The following is a 20,142-nucleotide window of genomic DNA, read 5'->3' on the forward strand; positions in this document are numbered from 1 at the left end:
CTTCTTACTGACTCCATTCACAGCGGAGGAGTTGGCGAGGCAATGACGGCACTATCCAGGGGCAAATGCCCGGGAACGGACAGGCTTCCTATCTCTTTCTTTCTTCGTCATTGGAACCTCATGGAAGGCGGCCTTCAAGATGCCTTCAATGAGATTATGATCACAGGTGCCATGCCAGAGAGGCTCTCAGAGGGTCTGATACACTTGATTCCTAAAGAGGGTGGTGACAGATTGGAGATCTAGCAGTGGAGACCCATCACTCATCTTGGGACGGCCTACAAGATCTTGGTCAAGGCCATCAGCAAGAGACTTCAGCCCTTTCTCCCGGACTTGATTCATGACACTCAAACCATCTTTGTTAGGGATCGGAGCATCCTGGACAACAATTTTCACCTTCTGGGAGGTGACCGCTTTGGCCAGGCTACGGCGGCAGCGGGACCTCATTGTGCTACTCCTAGACTTTGAGAGAGCTTATGATAGGGTGTATTGGAGCTTTCTTGAGGGCACAATGAGCCGAATGGGATTCCCCATGGAGTGGATTCTTGGAGTCTCACGACTCTACTCAACCTCACACAACCAGGTTCTCATACAGGGAGCCTGTGGAGATATATTCCCCCTTTCCCGCTCGGTTCGGCAATGTTGTCCTTTGGCACCTTACCTCTTCCTATTCGTCACCGGGGCCATGAGTAATTTTCTCTCAGCCCAGGAGACCGGGCTCCAAGGATTGCATCTTCCCCTCCACATGCAGGAGGATATGTTTGACTCAGAGTTTGCAAATGACACAGCAGCTTTCCTTTCTGGAGATGTGGGGAATCTCCAGAGATTCACGGAGGCGATTGAGATTTTATGTCGCCCATCAGAAGCAAAGATCAACTGGCACAAGTCATGTCGTTTTTGGGTAGGATCAGCACTCGCCCCAACTTGGCGCCCAGTTGAGGCTTTCCAATGGATCCCATGGGGCACTCCAGTTCGTTATCTTGGCTACAAGGTGGGCATGGATCTCTCTCCCGAGCAGCAGCTCGCCCCGCTTCTTCTGAGTATTCGGAAGAAGCTTTTATACTGGAGTTCTATGAGGCTCTGCCTAGCAAGTAGAGTGGTGGTGGCGAACCAAGTACTTCTTGCCACCATGTGGTACATCACTTCATGCTGGTTCTTCTCTCGAGCATGTATTGGCTAGGTACAGCGATTGATCCGGAACTTCTTCTTATGGACTGGCAGTGCGACAGGAGGCCAACTAGGGCCAAGGTGGCATTAGCCACATCGCAGTGAGGGGCTGGGCCTCATTGACCCTACTATTCAGAGCCACGCCCTACTAGGCAAGTTGATTGTTAGAGGACTCCTTCTTGGTGGTGAGCCTTGGAAGGATTTCCTTTTGACCCGAATTTCAGCCCGCACCCCGAGTCTTGGGGGCCCTTGGCCATAGAGTACCAAATGGATTTTCACAGAGATGCGGGCCCATGGCTTTAGCCCAGCTTTTGAGGACAGATTTGCAACCAGCCTACTTTGAGCTTGGGATCATCTCAAGCCGGCCCTTAGACAAATAGCTCCAGCAACCTCAAAGGAGCGGCTCCGACAGCTTTTAGTCTCTGGAACCCTTTGATCCGTCTACCCAATGGCCACATGTTGGGGGCCCAACTGCATGTATCCTGGGGTGCCTTGAGCACAGGACTTGACAGGTCTCTTGGAGATTGGATTGCACACAGGCAGTTACCCCTAGAGGTATAGGTGAGAGGCCTGACAAGGGTCCGAGGTAGAGACAGGCTTAGCATCGACATCGACTCAGCTATCCCTCAAGAGTGGTTGACTCCTATCCCAAACCCGACCCCCCCAATGTGGCTAGCCGTGTTTGCCAGACACGATATTCTCGTGGCGGTCCACGGAGCAGATGAGGACAGTGGTCTGCTCACTTTTTCTATCGAATCCCATGGCAGACTAGAGAGATCTGAGCTCCCCTTAGAGGATTTCAGTGGTTGCACCTTGCAAAGGGTGAGGGTGATTGGTTTTCGGGCACAGGAGTGGCACATAGACCCAACACCGGCCAAGGTGGCCAGGGAGAGATTATGGTAGCTATGGATATGGGAGTGCCAACCTCTCACGCGCCTACAGTGAGACCCGGGAGAGTGGACTTGGCATGACCCCGAGGATCAGGAGGAGACTCTGGATGCCCCCTTCTTTGCATATACAGCACGGCTAGGCCGCAGGATCTAGATGCCAGAGATAGATGGCACCCCGGCAACAGCAGCACATTGGCAGTCACACAAGGCCTCTCGAAGCGCTTCCTTTCACATTTCTAGAAGAGGCTTTGGGACAGCTTTCGGCCTAGACAGATCACCCTCTTTCCTTGGTTGATTGCACACAAGAGTTTGGCAGTCGATACTTGGCTGGCAGTTGGAGGTCCGCCAGCAGCTTGCCCGTGGTGCGGCCACCCTCTAGAGTCTCAGAGACATTGCCTTTGGCATTGTCCGAAGGCTCAGCAGATTCTGTGCATCTTCACTATGGACAGTTGGAGTGGTCAAGGCTTATGAGCATTGAGGAGAATGGGGGAGGGCTAGCCATACAGGTCTCTCACCATTGTATTGCATCAATTTCCGTTACAGACCCACCTACACGTGACTGGCGGCCAAGCTCATGCCAAAGATCGGAGATTTGCAGCAACATAGCAACTTGGCACATTTGGCAAGCTAGATGCATCGAGGTCATCAAGGGTACCCACACACACTCCGCCGGTTGAATCCATCAAGAGCATCTGGCTCGATATCATTCACCCCTCCATGGTCAATGAGGGAGGTTCTTACCACATGCGGAAGCAACGTGAAGCTTTCTTGAGGCTTTGGAGACCTGGCAATGTCTCACAGATAGAGGTGGTGACTCCACTTGGCATTACAGACCACATGTGTGGTTGTCCCCACCCCCCCCCCACCCCTCCCCTTGTATGAGATAGCCTTCTCCAGAAGTGTCTCTTCCCCTTTTGATCATTTGATTCTCGTCCCTAATGAGGCGAGTTTGTATTTAGCCCTTCGTGGTTGTATCTAGCCCTTTGTGGCTGTTTTTTCATTAACTAATAGAAGGGATCTTTTTCCCGAAAAAAAAAAGGACCTTGCTAATGCTCTGATACCAATGTTAACATGGTATTTCAAGAACTACGGAAGCACAGGTTATATGTAAACAGTAAGAAGAGTGAGTTCTTTTTGTCAGAAATTCACTACTTGGGCCACACAGTGTCCAAGGAAGGGGTCAGGATGGATCCAGACAAGGTCAAGGCTATTATGGAATGGCCAGAGTTGACTAGTGTGCATGTAGTCCGAAGTTTCCTTGGCTTATGCTCTTACTAAAGAAAGTTCATCAAGTGGTTTGCCGTGGTAGCTAGTCCACTGCATGATTTGTCAAAGAAAACCGTGGGATTTCGGTGGGCCAAAGCTAAAAAAGAACGAAGGACCAGTATTGATTATTCCGGATTTATCAAAGCCTTTTATGGTAGAATGCGATGCCTCGAGAAATTGCATCGAAGCAATCTTGAACCAAGAGGGCCATGATGTGGCCTATGAGAGTTAAAGAATTCAAGGAGCTGAAAAGACCACACCTACATACGAGAAAGAATTAATGGCTACCATTTAAGCCTTAAAGATTTGGAAGTATTATCTTATGGGTATCGAGTTTATTATCATCAAAGTCTTAGGTATTTCATGTCTCAACCTAAGATATCCGAAAAGCATATAAGATGGACTAGTTACTTGGTCCAATTTCATTTTCAAATTATGCATACCCATGGTAAAGACAGCAAAGTAGCAGATGCTTTATCTCGGAGACCCATGACTCATGCAGTTTCGAAAAGCATATAAGATGGACTAGTTACTTGGTCCAATTTCATTTTCAGATTATGCATACCCATGGTAAAGACAACAAAGTAGCAGATGCTTTATCTCGGAGACCCATGACTCATGCAGTTTCTATGGGATATCACATGGGCTTCACTACGATGAAAGATCTCTATGCTACAGATGAGGATTTCAAGGATACTTGGAACAAATTGCAGAATGGAGACATGGTGACCTCTTATGTCATCAAGAAAGGGCTCCTTATGATGCAAACCTGATTATGTGTGACTAAAGACTTGAGCCCAAAAGTAATGGAGGAATGCTATGCTCCACCTTACATGGGACATAGAGGTATCTTGATAACAACTCAGGCTTTGGAGAGCTATTTTTATTGGCCTAGCATGAGAAAGGACATTGAGCAATATGTTCGAGAATGCTTGGTTTGTCCGAAGGTCAAGTTTAATCGACAAAAGCCCGCAAGATTATCGCAACCTTTGCCAATTCCCAATGTTCCATGGCAAGAGTATTGCTATGGATTTTATCTTTGGATTGCCGAAGTCGGGATTTGGGAATGATGGAATATGGACTATTATTGATAGATTCAATAAGCAAGCCCACTTTATTTCCATAAAGAAGACCATCCGCATACAGCATACGACAAGATTGTTCATTCAGCACATTTTCAAGCACCATGGATTACCCAAATACATTGTGGGAGATAGAGATCCTAAGACTACTAGTTTCTTTTGGAGAGCATTTCTTATTGAGATTCAAAAAAGCCACACTTAGAAAGTCTAAAGCTAAGGAGCACAAGGAACCCAAGCTTGCCCCTAGATATTATGGACCTTTTCAAGTTACCAAGAAGATCAATGATGTATGCTATCGATTGGACCTTCTAGATTACTGGAGAATACATAATGCCTTCCATGTCAGTCTATTGAAACCATATACAACTTACCTCCCAGAGGAGCTTGTATTAGAGGATCCACCAGAGGTGCAAGTACAAGAAGAAATCTTGCAACCGGAACAGCTTGTATTCCAATTCTATAAGAAAAAGAGGAAAGACAGTGGTAAGAAAGTTCCTCTTGAACTTTAAGAATTACTTGCCTTTGGATGTGAAATGGATGCTAGAAGAGTACTTCCAAGACTATCCAAAGATACTTCAAGCTTATGAAGAAGCAGTTGGTCCACATGTATTTCAAGTACAGGCATAGATGTCTTTTGAACAAGACAGATTTCTACCTCTAGCCCTCTTCATTCTATATATTCATATTGCAATGGAATTGATCATTATCTTGTTTATGTAATGGTTAATTGGACATGCTCTAGTTTTGGGTGGCAACAATGTCCGAAAGCCAAAGGAGCAAGATTTGTATATGGGAGGCAATGATGCCAAATGACCCATTGGACGGCAACGATGCCAAGTACCTTGGACTTCGCAATTGGGTGGTCATTGCGACCGGATGGCCGAGATGATTGTATTGGATTTCACAGTCAGGCGATCATTGCAACCAGATGGCCTAGATGATTGTATTGGATTTCACAGTCGGGTGGTCATTGCGACTAGTTGGCCCAGATGATTGTGTTGGATTTCGCAGTTGGACAGTCATTGCGACCAAATGGCCCAGATGACTATATTGGATGGCCCAAATGACTGAGTGGATTTCATAGTCGAGCGGTCAATGCGACCAGATGGCCCACATGACTATTGATGAATTCTCACGCGGTCCTAGTGACCAAATGACCTTGAGCGATAGTCTAAGCGGTTTCCCTCGGGAGCCAGATAGCTCAGCACGGTTTCCCTCGAGAGCCAGATAGCTCAGCACGGTTTCTAATGAAACTAGACATGACAATCCATGAATAAGAGGATCGTTACTTGTGCATTGCATTCTGCTCTATGTTTGAATTTCTTTGACTTTGTGTGTTGTTTTGATGTGTGAAAAATGCGTGTATTTATGGCATGTGATAGTCCACCAGGCTCCATACTACATGGGCAGTACCTAGAGTACCGAGTAGACGGGAATGATGCATACTTGTTTGTTGACTAGCTTGTGTCTAGTTTTTTGCAGAAGGTAAGTATGCATTTATTATATCTAACACATGTGACAAGCCATGAAGATGTACCATCAAGAACAAGGACATCGGTCAAAGCAAAGGCATAGAGATGTTGCCACATGAGCACAAGGCACCACTTATATGAGGAAAGACCAGATGCACAAGATCACCAGATCGGGCTAGTACCTTGAAACATATGGATATACATGATGTACCAGGAACTTACAGAACATTTGTATTTCACAGTTGAGGATAACTGTGATATAAGAGGAAGGGATGTAACTATTTGGCCCTTCTAGCTCTTTTTCACATGATGGACAGATAGATGAAAGCATTCGAACAAGGATCTTGAATTTGGCTCATGAAAAAGCACCAATTTTGGCCAAAAAGCAAGGAAAAGCAAAAAGTCACACTGAGTTGACCAGGAGCTAAGGGCACCATTGAAAAGAGGAGAGTGAGCTGAACCAAAAAGTTGAAAGCCGCTTCTCCAAAAAGCAACTCCAAGGCCAAAAAGCAAGGCCCTGAAGTTGAAAAAGCTTAACTAAAGAACTTTAACCAAAGTTGAATAATATTTTATTAAAAGTCAAAAATAAGACAAAAGCAAGGTTTAAAAAAAGTGAAAAGCAAAGCTAGGTCCGCTTTTGGCAAAAAGTAGGGCCTCCCTCAAGTATAAAAGAAGCAAGAGCCTTCCTTGACAAATCATGATCAAGGTGAAGATTATCAAGAGTGTGGAGCCCCTTGAAGAAGATCATCTCCAATGAATGACATCATTGCTTATGCCAAACCCAAATAATATCAAGCTATTTAACCACTCTAAGAGTGGGTTCACACACACTCATTGGGAGCATTCACACACATACATAAGAGCTCCCAAATACCCAACAAGGACATTTCTATGGACTTTGTGGTTGGATCGACAAAGACCTGCAAGTTCCAGAACGATTGTATTCTTATGGTTGTTGATCAGTTGAGTAAGCAAATCCACCTTATTCCTTGCAAGTCAGATGCAAAAGCTCAGGAGGTGGCCAGGCTTTTCATCCAAGCGGTGTTCCGCTTACATGGACTTCCAAAGAGGATCATCTCCAACAAAGATCCAAAATTCACTAGAGGTTTTTAGAGGGCCTTGTTCTATGGTTTGGGAACAAAGTTACAGTTCAGTACCACCTTTCATTCCTAGATAGACGGCCAGACCCAACTCATGAACAAGACTATGCTCACGATGACGCAGTGTTTTTGTCAAGAGCATCAAACTCTTTGGGAGGAGTTCTTGCCATTGGTGGAGCATGTCATCATTGAAGCAATGCAGGTATCAACCAAGAAGACTCCCTTTGAGGTGGTATATGGTCGTCCAGTTATTGACCCAATGCCCGAGCTCTCGAAACTCCCACAAGGAACTATGGTGCAGACCAAGTGGTTCAAGATTTGGACTAGCTATTGCGACACGTTCGGGAAGAAATATGAAAGGTGCAAACAAAGCAAGCCTGCAAGGCTGGCAAACATCGTCGGGGTAGTACCTTCAAAGGAGGAGATTGGGTTTATTTGAAGATCATGAAGCAAAGGCTCAAACAATTCGGAGTTGTTGCTTCCAAACTAGCTCCAAAGAAGAGAGGCCCATTCAAGATTATCAAGAAACTCAGTGACGTAGTCTTCAAGCTCAAGTTACCAAGCCATTGGAGAATGCATCTGGTGTTTCATTCAAGCAACCTTGTAGAGTATCATGGGCCCGGACTGAGTGCTCCGCCGGATGAGGATGAACCAAAGTTGGTACAGAGGATTACAGGAGGTCTTAGTACCGGAGCAGGTTGTTTTGCACCAGTACAAGCAAGGTTCTCGTCGAAAGCAACTCTATATATGATGTCTTATGTGGGCCCCACATGAACTCCCATGTAATCACGGTATGTCCATGTCATCACTTACATGGAGGCCACATCAGCAAATATCCACTACATCATCAAAATATTTTTTTGAAAGAAATTGTAGATACTTTTCAAGATCTTTTATAGCTAGAAACTTCTCCAATGTTTCTTGACGTCTCCCACAAAAATCTTCAAGCTTCCATACTCCACTCTAAAAAGACCATCATGGGAGTGCTCAAGGCAAGTGAAGAAGCCGATAAAGCCTCCTCACTCTGCCATTCTGCTTGCTGATTTTGTAATAGAGCTCTACTTTCACCCAACATAGTACCTCCATCTCTCTCATTTGAATGTATTACTTCACTTTACACTTGTTTCTTTGCAGCACAAGATACTCAAGAGATTAGGGTCTAGTTTGATAAGTTCAAGAAGGCCCCAATGTGGTCTTTCCAAATCATCAGGGTCTTTTAAGGGACACACTGATTGTCGTTCTAGAAACTTTTACCAGAGATCCTTAAAGTTATTGTTAGACAATAGTTAAGCAAATCGAGCTCATTGGCTTCTAGATATGCGCACAAAGAGAGTTTTTGTTCTCATTCCATTTGGTCTACATGAGGATATCCCTGGCAGACTTGCCCATTTCCAGAAGTCGATGCATTGTCTTCCATTTTGACGAGTTCAAGTGGACTTGAACTCGTCAAAATGGACTTGAGAATGTAAAGAAAAGTCGATGCATTGTCTTCCATTTTGACGAGTTCAAGTGGACTTGAGAATGTAAAGAAAAGTTTTCCGACAGAATTGAAGAGAGAGAACGAGATTGATTATAATTCAATTGAGGAATTGAGAAGGAATACGAAAATAGTTGTCAGAAAAAGAATCTTTAATCAGGCCAAGCATCTCAAGAATTCACGTGTGTGGAAGGACTTTGGAAGCCCAAAAGATCAAGAATGTACAAGCTTTGGGAATGGGGTATTATCTAGTAGAGAGGACCAAGTGTTCGTAGCATGGTCCATGCACTCGAGACGGTTTCTTGGACACAGAAATTGGTTTTGGAGCTCAAGTGTCAAGTGGAGAGTATGTATAGCGAGCTCTTGAGGATTTGGGAGAGATCGAGCAATAAAACAGATTTCTACATGGTGCTTACATGTATTTCTCATGTGGTGGAACACAAAGAGATCATCTCCTAAATTTTAGGAAAAGTTACTATTTTTGGCAATCTCCTATGGAATTTCCATTCACGTCGTTACTTCGAAAATTCGACAGAGATCAAGTATTGCCAAAGCGCCAATGTGAAATTAACTATCATCTAAGATATTTTTAGGGCTGAAGATTGTAGAATTTTTGGCCTTTGGATTTGGGACATATTACTAATAAGAGGATAAAAGTGAGACAGGTGTCCTCACACTTGTCAATTCAGCTCTACACATGGCATTGTAGCATTTTCTTGCTTATTTGAACATAAGAGAGTTCTCTCTTGGCCGAGTTTGAGCTTCAAGCAAGTTTTTGGCCGCTGAAAACTCTGATTTTTCAACATTTCTCTTCATTTCTAAGCCCACCATAGCCATATCTAGCTTGGGGAAGATGATTTTCACTACTCTACACCATCTTGCACACCCCGGATGGCTGTTTTTCAACAAAACAATCCTAAAGCGTCCTAAAATTTTTGGTTTTATGTGATATATAGGCTGTTATACTAGTTTATGCACTCATGGATGAACCACATGGATTGGTTTATAGGTTTTGGCGCTCATGGATGTGATATGCAAGCTATTATACAGGTTTATGAGCTCATGAATGAGCCACATGGGCTGGTTCACAGGTTTACGAGTTCATGGATGAGCCACATGAGGCATCTCCCATGGGGAGAGTAAGGCCCTCAAAGCTTGTACATGTTATATTTCTCCTTGGATAATGAAATACTCCAAGGGGGAGGAGTCGGCCCATTCCGGCCTATGTGGTGTCAATTGTGCAACTTTTATTTTCAGCTTTGTGGATTGTTTAATGGCTGTGATTAAATGCCGAAATGTTTAATTGTGCTCATGGTCAAAGCGATGCACACCCACTCCCGCGCTTCCCGGGCGAGTCATTACCTCCAAAATTCAACAGAGATCGAGTATTGCCAAAGCGCCGATGTGAAATTAACTATCATCTAGGATATTTTTAGAGCTGAAGATTGTGGAATTTTTGGCCTTTGGATTTGGGACATGTGACTGATAAGAGGATAAAAGTGAGACAGGTGTCCTCACACTTGTCAATTCAGCTCTACACATGGCATCGTAGCATTTTCTTGCTTATTTGAACATAAGAGAGTTCTCTCTTGGGCGAGTTTGAGCTTCAAGCAAGTTTTTGGAGGCCGAAAACTCTGATGTTTCAGCATTTCTCTTCATTTCTAAGCCCACCATAGCCATATCCAGCTTGGGAAAGATGATTTTCACTACTCTACACCATCTTGCACACCCCTGATGGCTGTTTTTCAGCAAAACAGCCCTAAAGCTTGCTGAAATTTCTGGTTTTATGTGATATACAAGCTGTTATACTAGTTTATGCACTCATGGATGAGCCACATGGGCTGGTTTACAGGTTTTGGCGCTCATGGATGTGACATACAGGCTGTTATACAAGTTTACGAGCTCATGAATGAGCCACATGTGCTGGTTTACAAGTTTATGAGTTCATGGATGAGCCACATGGGCTAGTTTACACGTTTATGTGCTCGTGGAAGAGCCATATGGACTGTCATACAAGTTTATGCGCATATGGAAGAGCCATGTGGACTGTTATACATGTTTGTGCGCCTATGGAAGGACATGTTGGATAGCCATATTGGATGAAGGACAGGTTTATGATTGTATATGGATAATCCGGCATCTCCTATGGGGAGAGTAAGGCTCTCAAAGCTTGTACATGTTATATTTCTCCTTGGATAATGAAATACTCCACCGGGGAGGGGTTGGGGGGGGGGGGGGGTCGGCCCATTCCGGCCTCTATGTGATGTCAATTGTGCAACTTTTATTTTCAGCTTTGTGGATTGTTTAGTGGCTGTGATTAAATGCCGAAATGTTTAATTGTGCTCATGATCAAAGCGATGCACACCCACTCCCACGCTTCCCGAGCGAGTTACAGTCAACAACATGTTCGTCAAGTGGTTAGAGCATGCGATTCCACAAGGAGACACCCAAGTAAGATGTTCGCTTGCCGCGCTCGTTTGAGACGTGTTAGTGTAAGGATGTAGGGAGAAGGGCCCACGCATGGGTTGGTGAGTGTAGGAATAAAAAATCTAAAAATAAAAATAAAAAGGGAGAAGGAGAGATGATGGCATTTGGCATCACTTGATTGGTAGGATTTCAATATGAAAGAAAAGTGTAGAAAGACAAGCATTATAGCTACAATCTACGTCCAAGCTGAAGTATTTGGTAGTAAATAAGATTTGGGAGTGGAAGCAAATAGAGAATGGTGTGGCCTTGTTGTGTGAGAAGAAGAGTAGAAATCGTTGGCTTCAGGCATGCATGTCACAATCTATATACCATTTCAGGCAATCACTGATGTGTAGGGTTTCAATATCAGAGAAAAGTGTAGAAAGACATGCATTATAGTCACAGTCTAGGTCCAACCAGAAGTATTCAATAGTAAATAAGATTCGGGAGTGGAAGAAATATAGATACAATGGTGCGGCCTGGTTGTGTGAGAAGAAGAGTGGAAATAGTTGGCTTCAGGCATGCATGTCTGCATCTAGATGCTATGGCAGTGTGACCAAAGAGGTGGTCAACCACGCTCTGTCCACCTTCACGACTCACACATAGAGCCCACCGACTTCACCATCTAAGGTATTCCAATATAAACCAAGTAGATCGTAAATTTGGTGATAGTTGCAACCCTGTTTGCTAACGTATGGCTTGTATCAAATTGGTAGCATCATCTCTGTAAGTGTCAAGTCTTTTTCCTGCATCTCAAGTCCATGGAAAGGAGACAATACTGAGACTTCATGTAATGTCTTCACAAACACAAGGCCAAAAAAATGAAGGTTGACACAAAATTCATTCACATTACAGACATTATGGAAGGCTGGCCTCAGAAGTTGAAAACTTTGTAAAGTGCACCTCAACAAGATGATTCAGTGGAGGATCTTAATTATTGACAAGGATTTACCATCCTCAAAAAAACACGTAGGCAGCACCGAAAGCAGAAGCACTGTTGGTAGATAGATCCCGATGGATACGTTGTAAACTCATCGACATCTTCCATCCTTGGACAGCAACACAAAGCTCCCATTTCCTTCACACCCTTTGACGTCCACTGGTGAAACTCCAGATGTTTCAGCGTACGGACTTCAATATTCACTACATCGACTATATGCACATCACAACAGGGGAAAATAATGCATTAGATATGACACGTGAGGCAATGACAGAAATATAATAAATCAACTATCACTAAAGATCACAACCAAAACAAGCTTTAGCCGAGCACCTAAAGCAATCTAGTGACAGCATTATATCCAAGCCTGCTACCTGAAAGAAGCACCAACCACCATGAAATTACAAAACTTCATTGTCATCTGAGTTAGCCTTGATTTCACAGGGGCCAATCATTCTCGATGTTATCAAACAAAATGTGGACACCCTAATGTAACAACTATGCTGAATTGTATATGACCACAAAAGGGGCCTAAGGTTACTAGCTGAAGAAACTGTTGGGGAATTGTGATGAGGATTTGGGATTGAACAGGGTTGTCCTGTTGTTCATGCTTCACGGTGGTTTCTAAATTGAAGATTAGCCTGTGTCCACAAGGACTTTGGCCAGATGAGTCTCAGTGTATTAACTTGAGGATAAACGACATGGCTCCAACCAAAGTCTTAATGCCAAGTGTCTTCAATTGGCCAGATGAGTCTCCGTGTATTAACTTGAGGATAAACGACATGGCTCCAACCAAGTTCTTTTGCCAAAGTCTTAATGCCAAGTGTCTTCAATTGGAACTATCAAGGACCTTTTTCAAGGTAGAAGTTGGTTCTTATGAATACCAATTCACTTAGTTTATGTTAAAGAAAGGAGTATGAAATCAGGCTTCAGATTCGACATTGACAAGGTTGTGCGTCCCTCAACACAAAAAATATAAACATTCAAGAAATTACTGTAGCATAATGGCACAATCACAGGAGACAAAGATGCAACATTCCCACCTCACCTGGTGTACACCTCTACATCAGTAGACACTCCTCTATATGCAATTTATACCCTGCCAAAACAAGAAATTTGTCATTGGTTTTCTTTTGCTTCAACAACTGAAGAACATGTCTACCTACACACTACACAAATTGATCAAAACAGTACCTTCATAGTGGAGTACTTCCACCAAGAGGCCTACTACCTTCAGCTTGGTGATTCTCAAATCACATGGATTCTTAACCGATCATATCCAAGATCTGAAAAGAATTCTGAATGTAGATCTAAGTTGGCAAGTTTATGAAAAAATATATATATATCAATCCACAACAAGAACAAGAAATTGGCAAAGGTTGAAACGTCAGGTTGCGTAGCCTCCTTAAAATGCCCATTCAAATTTCAAACAAGACCATTAAGACTTTAATGTCACCTAATAACACAAACACTGGGACTCAAACTGCAAATTTTCATTGATGGTACTAGAGCCACCACTCCACCTCCCAGGTGCCACCTTAGAGAGCACTCCAGTTGCAGTGCGCTCAACGGCCGAGACGACCCTCCACACGGAAGGTCCAGATCTGTGAGACACTGCACACACACAGGAATGCTCCACCACTACATAGAGAGCTAATATGAGGTCACAGATGTTGAGCCTACACGATGAACACCCCTCCGCTCTTCAGGCAGGACATGTACCTCTGAGGATTTTTCCCTACCACACCACATGTCTCAGCCGTTGCAGGGCTACTCCGCAACTCTGTAACATAGTCCCTTGTAACATTGTTTCTCATATGGCCGTTTTATCAAGGTATAATCTTTTGTAGACATCAATACAACTTACTTTCTTTCTTTCTTTCTAGTCACTTCACACCCATTTCCTTGAATTTAATTGTGCCATTAGAAGAACGTTCCACTGCAATTCTCTTTCTGTAGAGCTGACCTAAAAGAAACACTTCCATGTATGCCTGGCAGCCATAGCTCACCACTTTCCACTTGCTTCTTCACATACCACATGGGTTGAAAGTGAACTTTTGGAATTAAATAACATGCAAAAAAACCAATCAGATCACCACCGAGCATAGGGGTCAACGTTATGTACCTGGACACTAATCTACAGATTAGGGATCTAATCCAGCGGGGTTAAGGGGGCCTAGGATAATGGATTAGCGGGCTAATACTTGGCTCCGCGGGTTAGGGGGCCCCGGGATTAGGGACTAGCAGGCTGATACATTGGTATCAAAGCAACCCTAACGCAGAGGCTAAAGAGGTATGTGTGTCTAGGCATCATAGATGTCGGCGTTCCCAGGTATTCCTCTGATTATTTTCTCTTTCTATTAAAGCAATTGCTCTACCAAAGTTGTACAAGGTTTTTTGTTGGCGTCAAGGATTGCATATGAAGTCATGTGTCAGAGGGGATGAAAGAAGAAGATTGCTGACTGTTTGTGTTGGACTGTGGCGAGTACCCATTGAGGCCTGAATAGGCTTGGCAGCTGTTCTGGACAGCAGCCAGGCCGCCCAACTAGCCCTAGTGCACCACTAGCAAGCCTTAGCACACTGCTGCAGAGTCCAGACGCCTAAAGAGGCAGTCAGAAATAGTGCACAGCAGGGGGGGGGGGGGGGAAGCAGCAGCAGAGGTGCGCAGAACAGGGGCAGCAGATGGTTGCCCAGAAGAAAAGCCAGAAAAGCATGTGCCATCAGGAAAAAATGGCATGTGCAGATGGTAAAAACAGGCCGGCAGTTTATAGGGAAAAAGCAGCACATCGTTTGTTTTACTTTGTTTTTGTTTTTGTTTTTTTTTTTTTTGGGGGGGGGGGGGGGGGGACTATAAATCAATAAAAGCACATGGGTTTTTTTTAAATTAAAACTGAAAAGCACTTTAGTTTTTTTTTAGAAAAAACCAAAAACAAGTAAACTCCTTGATTTTTTGTATAAAAGTGGGGGGGTTTGCTTATGAGTTCTCCACTTTCAAAATTCCATCTCCTTGGCTAAGAGGGCTGAGAGTACACAGCCAGCTTCCAAGAGCAGGATTGGTACTTGAGTTTCGTGGACGAGTGGGATTTCGGCAGCACTTCATCTCGACACACGAATTTCCTTGAGGAGCAGCAAATTATCTTGGGTGTGCCATGGTGATGAAGTACAGAACGATCGTGGGACGGACAAGAATGTTCAACCCGACGACAACCATCAAGATGAAGATGTGACACTTGATGCTCTAGTCACTAAGGTACACTTCGACGCAAGAATAACCTTGCTAGAGCAGCATATTTCGAACCTCACCAACACCATTGTTGTTATGCAAGCAACCTTGGCAGGTTTGGTGACAACAAGGGGAGCTTTAGTTGCACCCTCTATTACTCTGGAGCCCTATACGGAGAAGCGGAATCAAAAGACTCAGGAAACAATTGCCTCTTGGCTTCACAGATGGGGTACGCATTTTCAGTTCCATCCTTTACCTAAGGATAAAAAGATACAAATGGTACAAGGATTTTGGCGGCACTTCATCTCGACATGCAAGTTTTCCTTGAGCAACAACAAATTATCTTGGGTTTGTCATGGCTGATGAAGTATAGAACGATCGTGGGAGGGACGAGAATGTTCAACCCCACAACAACCATCAAGATGATGAAGATGTGACGGTTGATAACCTAGTCACTAAGGTACTCTTCGACACAAGGAAGACCTTCCTAACAGATTCCAAACCTGACCAAGCAACCTTGGCGGGTTTGGTGACAACACGGGGAGCTCAGACAACTTTAGTTGCACCCTCTTTTATTCCAGAGCCCTATGCGGAGAAGCGGAATCAGAAGACAATTGCCTCTTGGCTTCACAGATGGTGTACGCATTTTGAGTTATCCTTTCCTTGAGGATAAAAAGATACAAATGGTACAAGGATTCCTGACATGACAGGAAAAGCCCTTACCTGGTGGAAAGAGTCGAGTGAAGCCCACGACGTGGGTAGATTTTGAGAGGGTTTTTCGGGAAAGTCTGCAAGCCGAGGATGAGTACGACATTGTGTCCAAGTTTCAAAACTTGGAAATGAAGAATATGCCTTTCGAGACATATTTGCAAAAATTTAGAAACTTGCAAGCTCGAGCAACTCACATGGACCCTATTACTATTTTGGGATTCTTTGTGGATGGATTGCCTGATCGGTATCACCTCCAAATCAAGAATAATCGAAGAAAAACATTGGATGACGTCATCCGATATACCAAGATTTTTTTATGAGACCGTGGCGAAGAAACAATGAAAGAAACCCCAACAACCCTCATTCACAAACCACGAAGGATCCCAACATAAACAAAGTTTATGCATGGGAAAACTTCACAAACTCCTGTAGAGACCCAAAATCAATCACAGACTACGGGTGACCTAGTTCAAAGAAATCAAAGAAAGAAGAACAGACTCTTCAATTCATTAAGGAGGATCGGTGCTTCACTTGAACTGCCCCCAGTCGAAGGGCAAGTCAAAGTCAAAGGGAGTGTTAAATATTAATAGTGATTAATGTGGGAATAAACAAGTGCTAGGTGGTTGAGTAAACTAGCACTGAATGTAAGCCTTAAATAAAGCAGTTCCAATGTGTGTGAACAACCGCTAGTATGTACAAGTCTCTTGTGTAGGAATAGCCTCTTAAAAGGCATATGTGGGGGCATCATATTTGGCATATGTGGTGGCATCATACTTGGAATATGTGGTGGAATCATCTTTAGCATGTGGTAGCATCACATCTAGCATATGCTTAGAATATGTAATGAGGTCTCTCCTATACAAAGGACCTACTTCTATAATGAATTTATGCTTTCCACTACATCTTGTAAACCCACAATCCCTTTAATCTTGTGCTGATTCTCTCGTTGATTATCATCTCTCCCTCTTCTCCTCACTATTGTGTGGCTGCACTCTAGGCGCTAGCCATCATTTGGTATTAGAGCCGATGCTCCTGCAGCCCATGGAGTTCCACGCACAGATTTCGCCGCCGTCTCGGAGCCCACTGCCACCATGCGCCGCCTCTCCAGAGCCAATCACCGTCATTCAGCGTGTTGGGTTAGGGCTGCACAGAAATGAGGCGCACACAGAGAAGTACACAGCAGCAAGTCTCAAGAGAGTGAGAGAGAGAGATGGTGATTGATGCTCAAAGATTCAATGTGTGGAGCAAGAGAGTTGACTCCACAATATCAAAATACATAATAAGTGTGGTGTCCTTTCACACCTAATATCCAAGGGGGAAACCCAAAGGGAGAAAAGTGCCCTTGGTTAGCCCATGTTCACATGTGGCACTACTCATATCATATGTGGCATAACAAATAGCATATATGCCAGTAAATAATTCACACCTAATATCCAAGGGGAGAAACCCGAAGGGAGAAAAGTATCCTTGGTTAGCCCATGTTCACATGTGGCACTACTCATATCATATGTGGCATAACCCAAAGGGAGAAAAGTACCCTTGGTTAGCCCATATTCACATGTGGCACTACTCATATCATATGTGGCATAACTCATAGCATATATGCCAATACATTATTTATTGGCATATATGCTATGAGTTATGCCACATATGATATGAGTAGTGCCACATGTGAACATGGGCTAACCAAGGGCACTTTTCTCCCTTTGGGTTTCTCCCCTTGGATATTAGGTGTGAAAGGACACCACACTTATTATGTATTTTGATATTGCGGAGTCAACTCTCTTGCTCGACAAATTATATCCAATCTTTCTTTGAGCATCAATCACCATCTCTCTCTCTCTCTCTCTTGAGAAAGCTTGCTGCTGTGTACGTCTCTGTGTGTGCCTCATTTCTGTGCAACCCTAACCCAACAGTGGTATCAGAGCCGAGGTTGTGATGTTGGAAGCTAAGACCTCATCCAAAGTGTGGCTTGAGGGGGGGGGTGTTGGAGATGCAATCCACACTTCTAGAGAGAACCAGCTCACATGGTGAGACTGGGTCTGAATCTTGGCATACTGAGGTGTTCCACAAATTGGTCTAGCCATCCAGACCCAAAACCTTAAGGTGATAGGTGACCTCTGTTGGAGATGCAATCCACACTTCTAGAGAGAACCAACTCACGTGGTGAGACTAGGTTTGAATCTTGGCAAGTTGAGGTCTCTACAAATTGGATAATCGGAGGTCACCTTAAGGTTTTGGAGTCTAGATGGCTACACCAATTTGTGGAACACCTCAGTTTGCCACGATTCAAACCCAATCTCACCACGTGAGCTGGTTCTCTCTAGAAGTGTGGATTGCATCTCCAACACAGCGCATCACCTCTGCCGGCCAGCTGGGCACAGCCACTGAAGCTAGTGCCACCTCCGCCTCTTTGGTGCCTGCGCCCAATTCCGCTGCCTCAACCAACTCTAAGCACCGCCTACACTCGCTGCCGCCGCCCGCGCTGCTTCTTGGCCAGCTCTGAGACCAAGAGAGCTCTGTCTCAGTTGTCTACCTTGCACACGGCTCTGTTCTTAGCTCCATTCTCAACTCGGCTTGGGTGTCAAAGGAAAAGAGGAAAGACACAGATCAGCTCACCGGCATCTTGTTCACAGAGGTACAAGCAATTTTTTGGGGCTCTCTTTTTCATACATTTCTTCTAAATTCAAGGACTCAACCATAATGAAGCCTAGCACTAAGAGATAGCCAATAGAAAGAATTAGTACAGCAAATAAATAGTTGATAGGGCAAATGCATATTTGGGGATTCTTGTTCATAAGGGGAGGTTTTCGAAGGTGGAAGCATCCATAGGCACTCTTGTTCCTGTGCAGTTCCTGTGCACTACTCCTAGAGTCTTGTGTTAGCTCATTCAAGTATACACCCTGTTTTTGGTAGGGCAAATGCATATTTGGGGATTCTCGTTCGTAAGGGGAGGTTTTCGAAGGTGGAAGCATCCATAGGCACTCTTGTTCCTGTGCACTACTCCTAGAGTCTTGTGTTAGCTCATTCAAGTATACACCCTGTTTTTGGTATACTTCCGCAATCGCACCTTCAATCTCGTCATATCCTGGTGCCTTGTGTACACACTTCCGTACCTCTCTCTTTCTCCCAAGAGCTCACATCGGGAGGAGGGGCACGCTTTCCTATTCCTAGTGCTCTCTCCAACTATGGGAAATCTCATACTACTGTAAGGATGTCGCAAAGAGCTGCTTCCACTGAGCTTTCTAGATTTGGTTTATTCATGACAACTGAAGATCGGCTTGATGGTCCCAACTACTCATTATGGAGTTTCATGCTAAAGAGTCTCTTAATTGCCAAGGGGCTATGGAAGATTGTCACAGGGCAAGAGCCTCGTCCTGCTGCACCAACTCCTGGCACCTCGACATCAAGAGCGACTCAGACTATGGCACAAGTTGTGTCAGGCATTACAACACTGCCTCCTATACCCACTGAAGACCAAAGGCGGTGGGATGCCCATGATGCTCAAGCAATGGTCATGATTGCTCTTTCAGTCAAGCACTCAATTGTACATCCGCTTTTGCAGCTCTACAAGGGCTACCTAGGTGGTCCTCGAGACCATGTTCCAGTCCCGTAATGAAGCACGAGTCATGTACTTGATGCAAGAGCTAGACGACTTGACCATAAACAAAGGTGATTCCATTTCAAATATTCTTAACTCCTTACCTGAGGCCTATCATTGTTTCTATACTTCTCTGAATCTCTCTATGAGAGGAGGAGGCAGTCCTATATCCTTCGAGGAGTTGGTTGGATTACTTCTCCAAGAGGAGCAAACAAGGATAAACAAATCCAAGGTATTGCAAGCAAAAGAGACCAAGCCTACGTTTCCAGGGACAAAGACAAAGTGGACTCATCCCAAGGTGACACCAAGAAGAAGAAAGAAAAGTGTCACTACTGCCACAAGCTAGAGCATTACATTGAAGAGTGTCGGAAGAGGCTTGCAAAGCTCAAAGCTAATGAAGACTCTGCAAACTCCGCTTCCTCTACCTCTGACGAGAAGCAGTAGCAAGAAGATAAAGTAAACCTAGTCTAGGATGACTAGGCTTTCTATCCATATTATCACTATGGGAGAGAATGTTAAATATTAATAGTGATTAATGTGGGAATAAACAAGTGCTAGGTGGTTGAGTAAACTAGCACTGAATGTCTTCCTTAAATAAAGCGGTTCCAATGAGTATGAACAACCGCCACTAGTATGTACAAGTCTCTTGTGTAGGAACAGCCTCTTAAAAGGCATATGTGGTACAGTGGTGGCATCATACTTAGAATATGTGGTGAAATCATCTTTAGCATATGTGATACCATCACATCT

General features: G+C 44.2%; 1 protein-coding gene across 9 annotated transcripts in view; it reads right to left on the reverse strand.

Annotated features, from left to right (window-relative positions):
* LOC147634732 (E3 ubiquitin-protein ligase At3g02290-like) overlaps positions 1-20,142 on the reverse strand; it is an 87,699-nt gene that overhangs the window by 32,990 nt on the left and 34,567 nt on the right. The window contains exons 2-5 of one of the 9 annotated variants that reach the window (XM_086803894.1): positions 13,052-13,143; positions 12,906-12,956; positions 12,191-12,231; positions 11,870-12,069 (exon numbers count right to left, since the gene is read on the reverse strand). In XM_086803894.1, the coding sequence (XP_086660020.1) occupies positions 11,870-11,992 (123 nt within the window). In that variant the 5' untranslated portion in view covers positions 11,993-12,069; positions 12,191-12,231; positions 12,906-12,956; positions 13,052-13,143. Of the gene's footprint in view, positions 1-11,869; positions 12,070-12,190; positions 12,232-12,900; positions 12,957-13,051; positions 13,156-20,142 lie in introns of all 9 variants that reach the window. The other 8 variants (XM_086803895.1, XM_086803902.1, XM_086803901.1 and 5 more) reach the window with 8 other exon arrangements.

This window comes from Cibotium barometz, chromosome 10 (genome assembly GCF_041138505.1).
Source record: "Cibotium barometz isolate CiBa-2024 chromosome 10, ASM4113850v1, whole genome shotgun sequence".
Classification (NCBI taxonomy): domain Eukaryota; kingdom Viridiplantae; phylum Streptophyta; class Polypodiopsida; order Cyatheales; family Cibotiaceae; genus Cibotium; species Cibotium barometz.